Here is a 7,648-nt window from a genome sequence, read left to right on the forward strand (position 1 = left end):
ATGACGCTGATAGTTTACATATCTTTTTCGGCTGTGCTAAACTCCAAAGTTTTATTTTTGATATTGAAAAGTTTTTGTCATTGGTTATTGAAAGCCCGCTAACTATTACACCTGCTATGATGTTATTGGGGAAAATTCCTATAAATAGGCCAGTGGATGCCTTATACCAACATCGCCACTTTGTTTTTTTCTCTATGACGGTAGCCCGGTTGTGCATAGCAACTGAGTTGCTGCAGGAAAATCCACCTGTTTTTCAACAACGGCGAGCTAAAATGTACAGCTTATATAAATTGGAATGGGGTTTGTTTTCAGTTAAGGGATCTAGGAGGAGACAATTGGGTCTAAAAATTTGGGGTGCATTCCGTAAGTACTTTGAGGAATGATTTGACTAATATAAATAATTTGGCAGAACATGTTTGAAATGTTTTATCCTTAATAATTTCTTCTTTATTTCAGAATTTTCCTTCCTTGCTTATGTTTGGTTATTTATAATTGCTGATGATTCTTTTTGCTGACTTACCTATTTATCTTTTTGTGTACTTAGTTGTGTTAATTTTCATGAGTATTCATTGTAATGTAATTTTTGTCTGTGTGTACTCGCTGTGAAAATATAAAAATAAAAAATAATTTTTTTTAAAAAAACAACCTATTAGGCCTCCGTCCATGTACCATGGTTCAAGTAATTAGAGCTGAAGCTAAGTCAAACTCTTGGAATAGAATAGCGGCAAACTTAAGCTTGTGCTTCTGGCATAACATCTAATAGGCTCAAAAATAAAAGTATCAATGTTCTGTGCAGTGGAAATCTGGCAGAGTGAAAGTTTGGCCCACTTTTTAAACTGATAATTTTAAAAATTGAAGAACAGAAAGGAGTGCCATAGAAAAGAGGGTTATAGATTGGCAATATTTTAACTGAAAGAGCTCAACATTGTTTTAAAAACATTGTTTTGTTGAATTTCACAGAGTACTCCCATCTTTCAGAGTTACTGAACCCCAAGATGAGACGAGCGCTACTTAAATTTTGAGTAGGGGTAAACCAAGCTTATGTATTCCAAGTCGGTGGAAAACCCCTGATGAATGAAGACAAAAATTGTGGGGCAGATTAAAGTGCAATTCTCTAGTGTGTGTAATATTATGTTGTTGTTTAACAGGCTATGGTTTAAATAAACGTTTACTTACTACTGCTACTACCTGTAACCTGGTGACTGAACTGAAATACTTCGGGGGCTTCCGGGGGATTATCCCACAAGAAGGTTAGGCACTAATTGATGTACATTTACATCTTATAATTAACATGTTGATACATTAATATGTTCGATTATATTTTTCTCCTATGCAAAGCCTGAAATGTACAGCACATACTGGTTTATGGAAGAGAGTTCTCAAAAGTGACAGCTGCCAGGCAGTCCTTCGCAAATCCATGCATTCATATTATTCTTACCTTGGTTGATTTTTCAAATGGCTGGTCCAGTTGTGCCTGCTGCATTACTTCATTGATTATCATCTTCGCTATCTTCCATGCCATTTCCTCCTGAGCCTTCAGTAAAAGAGAAAGATGAAAGCAAATAAGACACAGGTAGGCTTTATGTTTAAATCTTTTTATTGAGTATATATCATCAAGAGAAAAAGAAGCAGTGCTAACAATGCATTTCTCAAATAGTACGAGCATCTCATTGTAGATCCTGCAAATTAGTACAACACATCTCTGTCTAAATATAAATAGTTTTGAGAGCAAAAAGAACAAGTGATAGCAAACATACTCCGGAGAAAACTCACTAAACTCTCTAGGGGGGAATAAGTGGTTAGAGGGGAGGAGGAGGCACACTTGTTGCATAGTATTTATAATCGGCTCTGTCCAGAGGGCGTATTACATGGAGGTAAAAATTCAGAAGGTAGCGAAGAGACGGCACACACACTTTGACTTTACTAACATCACAGGAAGTGGCATCATGACCTATGGCCCCAAATCTTTCAAGAAGGTGAAGTCACATGACCTTAACTTTGATGACATCATGATAATGGACATTGGTGATGTTACATAATAACTGCATGAGTATTATGACGACACAACCCAAATATATGTTTTTTTATCCCAGGGGTTGATCCTTATTTCACCCCAAAATGTGCTTGGTGTGCCCACATAAAATTACCTTCATAGTGCCAGAGCCAACATGTTGCTATGGATGTCCCATTTTACCAAACATTACACATAATGTGATATGTGCCTGCCAGAATTGTGACATTAATGCCATCCATATGCCATGGGTGATCCTTATGTAAAATATTAGTTCTAGTATGTCAGAGTTAGCATTTTATAATGGATGTGCGCTCTTTCATATTCCATGGCAGTGCTCTTTTATGACAAGAATTACTTTCAGAGGGGGGCGTGGTCTGACGCCAGGAAAGATGGCGGCAGGCTAGCATCGCTCCGCTTGAGACTCGAGTACTTTTATGTTTACAGGCGGCGTCTGCGACCTGTCACCTACAAAAATGTAAGGAACTCCTTTATGAATATTTCTGGATTCCAACAATACCTTTTGTAACCGCAGTAAGCCCATATAACTCTTCATTCATCTTAAAATGGGCGGCACGTCTCTGTGACTGGATTTGCAGCAGCCTTTTTGTTTTTCCTGACAAACCCAGTGCGTTACCGGCAACGCTGTGCTCTCTCTCTCCTGGCAGAAACATGCTGTTACTCCTCAATGGACCTTCACTCCACTACTCTTGATGCAACTGGTATTTTTGATGCCTTTCGACCACTCAGACACGTCTTGCAGCCGCGGTAAGTCTCTGACTGGATTTGCGACCGCCATTTTACCTTCCTGACATCTTCAAAGCGTTGTCGGCATCGCTGCATACTCTCTCCTGTTAGAGGCATTTTGTGTCTCTCGTTCATTCAACAGTGGACTTTTGCCTTATTACTCCTACCATTTTTTTTTTGTTTGTTTTTTGTGTGGTTTTTTTGCAGAGTTTTATATAGCGCGAACTAGACCCGAACTGAATCAGGTATCAGAGCGCTTTACATAGCACCAGTTACGTTACATGAGGACACGCATTCATTTTAGGCACAGGGAGATTAAGTGATTTGCCCAGAATCACAGGAGGTTTTTGGCGTCGTTACCGAGACTCGAACCCAGATCCTCAGGTCCGAGGTCGAGCGCCCTAGCCGTTAGGCCAACTCCTCACCATTGCTGCTCCTGTTACTGCTTGCTACCATTGATGCCTTTGATACTTCTTTTACACATGGCATCTATTCTTACACTTTCTCTCATGTTTTTCATTTTTCTTCATGAGATCATTTGCGAACATTAAGAGTATAATTCTTTGGCAATCCTTCAACAGTATTTAATCTTCCATTTTTTTGGGGTACTCCATTAATAACATTATTTGTGCAATTGTCTTCCATACTATACACAACACTTCCCTCCTTTTGTGACACACATGTCTATGGGGAGAATTAACCCAGCAGAGGTGCAGCTTCTACATCCATGCCATCTCCACTCCCTAAACCTAATACAATTCACACCTCAAACCTTTTTCAGTACTACAAAAGAAATGGAGGAATCGGATCAACTCACACCTTCCCATTTTACCGACGCAACAACCACTTTGCCCTCATATACTACTACTCTCCCACATTCCGCCTCATCAAATAGGAAAACTGTTTCTAAAGGACCCTCCTTCTCCACTACCAACCTCTTTAGATATACTATTGGACGAGATCAGAGCACTCAAACCTCATATGGAACAAACAAATATCCACTTGCAAGACTTAGAAGATAAAGGGTCCACTCTGGATAACAGGAGTATTGTGGTGGAACATCCAAATAGAATCTTTACAAATATCCTCTCAGCAACTTCATCCAATGAAATCAGAAATCCTACAATTGCAGCAGCAAGTGGAAAATCTCAAGAACCGAAGAAGACGTAACAACCTACGTATTTATGGTCTAGCTGAAAGATTGGAAGGATCCAATTACCATCTCCTTTTTTCAATCTTTTTTTGCCGCAGCTTCTTGAATTTCCAGAATCACCAACCTTAAACATACAACGAGCTCACAGACTTGGTCGTTCTGCTCAGAATTCATCCATCCAACGTAAACCTGGAGGCGTGATATATATGTTAGTATATACAGATTCGCTGAAAGTCCTACAAGCAGCCAAAACCAAACGTCACATCTCATAGCAAGGCTCCCAACTATTCTTTTCACAGGACTATGCCAAAGCCAGAGGAGACAAAAGGAAAAATGTCCTAGCCATGCGCCCAGCTTTAAGTAATTTGAATGCTAGATATGGTCTAATTCACCTGTGCCTCTTCAAAGGGACTTACAAAAATAAAACAACAACATACGAGGATCCAGCCTTGCTTCAACAATTTCTTGATGACTGTAGAGAAGACTCCATGGAGTTGGCAGGATCGTCGTCTATTTGAAGACGTACTTCCAAAACACCTTTCGTTTCTTCTCCAATGCATCCACCTTTCACCACCCTGATTTCTCATAGATCTCTTTCTGACTCCTGGAGATTTTGTAATCCACAACTCCGTGAATACACCTTTTGCTCCCCCACTCACCTCTCATAATCACGCATTGACTATTTATTTGTCTTTAAAGCACTAACTCAATATATATTGCGGGCAGATATTGGTTCTATAATGATCTCAGACCATGCTTCTGTAATATTAGACTTAGAATTACTTCCAGTTAATATCACCAATAAAAGATGGCGTTTCAATACTTCTTTGTTGGCTGACCAAACTTTCACTTCTTCCTTTGAAGAATTCATCACTGACTACTTTAAACGTAATATATCTTCTGTGTCATCCTTCTCAATTGTCTGGGACGCTTTCAAAGCCTCATCTAGAGACTTTATTTTCTTATATGTTGCACACAAGAAACACCCGAATTCTCAAGAAGCGAATGACATTCTTAAAAATATTAAATTACTAGAGTCACCCTATACAGTAACTAATTCTCAAACTGATCTTAACCTTATTAACCCCTTCGGCGCTGATGACAAAGCCAGCTCGTCATCAACGTTACCTGCCCTGCGCGGATGACGAGCAGGCTTTGTCACGATTAAGCCATTTTTGAAATTCCCGCGCACAGCGGGAAAACGCGGTAGCGGTTAAAGAGAAATTTAAGTATAATAAACTATCCACAGAAAATGCTTCTGCTTATCTCCTACGAGGTAGTGCTTGTTATTATGGCGGCCAAAATAAAGCGAGCAAACTCCTTGCCTCATATCCTAAAATTAAGAAAAAACGTACTAACATTGATTATGTTTTAAACTCTAACCCTTCTGCAGTAACCAAAAATTTAAAGATTTTGGGAGAATTTAAAAAATACTATACCTCTCTTTATACCCCTGAAACAGTTCCAGATCCTATAGACATACAACATTAATTAACCTCAATAGAAAAACAATTTCCATTGGATACTGATTTCTCGTCACTAGAGCGTGATATCTCTACAAAAGATATTTCTCATGCATTAAAACTCCTAAAAACTGGGAAGGCACCTGGCCCAGATGGATTCCCTGTGGGATTTTATTCTTATTTCTCCAAATCCCTGTTTCCTTATCTTTTCTCTTTATTTTGACACTTCATTTCCTCTAATGCCTCCAGTGGTACCTTTCAAGATGCTCTTATCTGCCTAATCCCTAAAGAAGGAAGAGATCCCCATCTTTGTAAAAATAACAGACCAATATCATTAGTTAACTGATTACAAAATATTTTCCAAAATTCTTGCTCTTCGTCTAGAACATAGGTACTCACAAACTTTCTATCGGGGGCCGAATTTATAGTGTGGTTTGTGGCCAAGGGTCGCACCGGTGGAGGCGGGGTCAGTAGGGGAGGGGCTAGAAGAAAAAAAAACCTGTGACCATGTAGTTGAACTCAGGCCCCTGCAGCGGACACCTTCATCCACTGAGCAAACAGACCGGCATACACACACATCTCTCTTTCTCTCTCTCTCACTCTCTCTTTCTCTCCCTCCCTCTCTCTGTCTCCCTCCCTCTCTCTGTCCCCCTCCCTCGATCTCTCTCTCTCGCTCCCTCCTTCCCTCTCTCTCTCTGTCTCCCTCTGTCTCATTCCCTGTCTCTCTCTGTCTCACCTCTATTTCTCTCTGTCTCCCTCCCTCTCTCCGTCTCCCTCAATCTGTCTCCCTCTATCTGTGTTCCACTGTCCGTCTCCCTCCCTCTGTCTCCCTCCCGCTGTATGTCTCCATCCCTCCCTGTCTGTCTGTCTCCCTCCCTCTGTCTGTCTCCCTCTCTCCCTCCCTCTCCCTCTCTCCCTCCCCCTCTCTCTCTCCCTCCTTCTCCCTCTGTCTGTCTCTCTCTCTCCCTCTGTCTGTCTCCTTCCATCTGTCTGTCTCCCTCTGTCTGTCTCCCTCCCTCTGTCTGTCTCCCTCCCTCCGTCTCCATCCCTCCCTCCCTCTGTCTGTCTGTCTGTCTCCCTCTCTATCTGTGTCCCACTGTCTGTCTCCCTCCCTCTGTCTCCCTCCCGCTGTATGTCTCCATCCCTCCCTGTCTGTCTGTCTCCCTCCCTCTGTCTCCCTCTCTCTCTCCCTCCCTCTCTCTCCCTCTCTCCCTCCCCTCTCTCTCTCCCTCCTTCTCCCTCTGTCTGTCTCTCTCTCTCCCTCTGTCTGTCTCCTTCCATCTGTCTGTCTCCCTCTGTCTCCCTCCCTCTGTCTGTCTCCCTCCCTCCGTCTCCATCCCTCCCTCCCTCTGTCTGTCTGTCTGTCTGTCTCCCTCTGTCTGTCTGTCTGTCTGTCTCCCTCCGGCTGTCTCCCTCCCTCTGTCTGCCTCCCTCCTTCTGTCTGCCTCCCTCCTTCTGTCTGCCTCCCTCCTTCTGTCTCCCTCCCTCCGTCTGTCTCCCTCCCTCCGTCTGTCTCCCTCCCTCCGTCTGTCTCCTCCCTCCCTCCTTCTGTCTGCCTCCCTCCTTCTGTCTGTCTCCCTCCCTCTGTCTCCCTCCCGCTGTATGTCTCCATCCCTCCCTGTCTGTCTGTCTCCCTCCCTCTGTCTCACTCTCTCCCTCCCTCTCTCTCTCTCTCCCTCCCCCTCTCTCTCTCCCTCTCTCTCTCCTTCTCCCTCTGTCTGTCTCTCTCTCTCCCTCTGTCTGTCTCCTTCCATCTGTCTGTCTCCCTCCCTCTGTCTGTCTCCCTCCCTCCGTCTCCATCCCTCCCTCCCTCTGTCTGTCTGTCTGTCTGTCTGTCTCCCTCTGTCTGTCTGTCTGTCTGTCTCCCTCCGGCTGTCTCCCTCCCTCTGTCTGCCTCCCTCCTTCTGTCTGCCTCCCTCCTTCTGTCTGCCTCCCTCCTTCTGTCTGCCTCCCTCCTTCTGTCTCCCTCCCTCCGTCTGTCTCCCTCCCTCCTTCTGTCTGCCTCCCTCCCTCCTTCTGTCTGCCTCCCTCCTTCTGACTGTCTCCCTCCCTCTGTCTCCCTCCCGCTGTATGTCTCCATCCCTCCCTCTGTCTGTCTGTCTGTCTGTCTCCCTCTGTCTGTCTGTCTGTCTGTCTCCCTCCGGCTGTCTCCCTCCCTCTGTCTGCCTCCCTCCTTCTGTCTGCCTCCCTCCTTCTGTCTGCCTCCCTCCTTCTGTCTGCCTCCCTCCTTCTGTCTCCTCCCTCCGTCTGTCTCCCTCCCTCCGTCTGTCTCCT

General features: G+C 43.9%; 1 protein-coding gene across 3 annotated transcripts in view; it reads right to left on the reverse strand.

The window, feature by feature from the left end:
• AKAP10 (A-kinase anchoring protein 10) overlaps positions 1–7,648 on the reverse strand; it is a 522,318-nt gene that overhangs the window by 76,170 nt on the left and 438,500 nt on the right. For all 3 annotated transcript variants that reach the window (XM_078679922.1, XM_078679919.1, XM_078679921.1), the window contains one exon: positions 1,439–1,534. In XM_078679922.1, coding sequence (XP_078536048.1) covers positions 1,439–1,534 — 96 coding nt within the window. The remainder of the gene's footprint in view (positions 1–1,438; positions 1,535–7,648) is intronic.

Source organism: Lissotriton helveticus, chromosome 3_1, assembly GCF_964261635.1.
Source record: "Lissotriton helveticus chromosome 3_1, aLisHel1.1, whole genome shotgun sequence".
Classification (NCBI taxonomy): domain Eukaryota; kingdom Metazoa; phylum Chordata; class Amphibia; order Caudata; family Salamandridae; genus Lissotriton; species Lissotriton helveticus.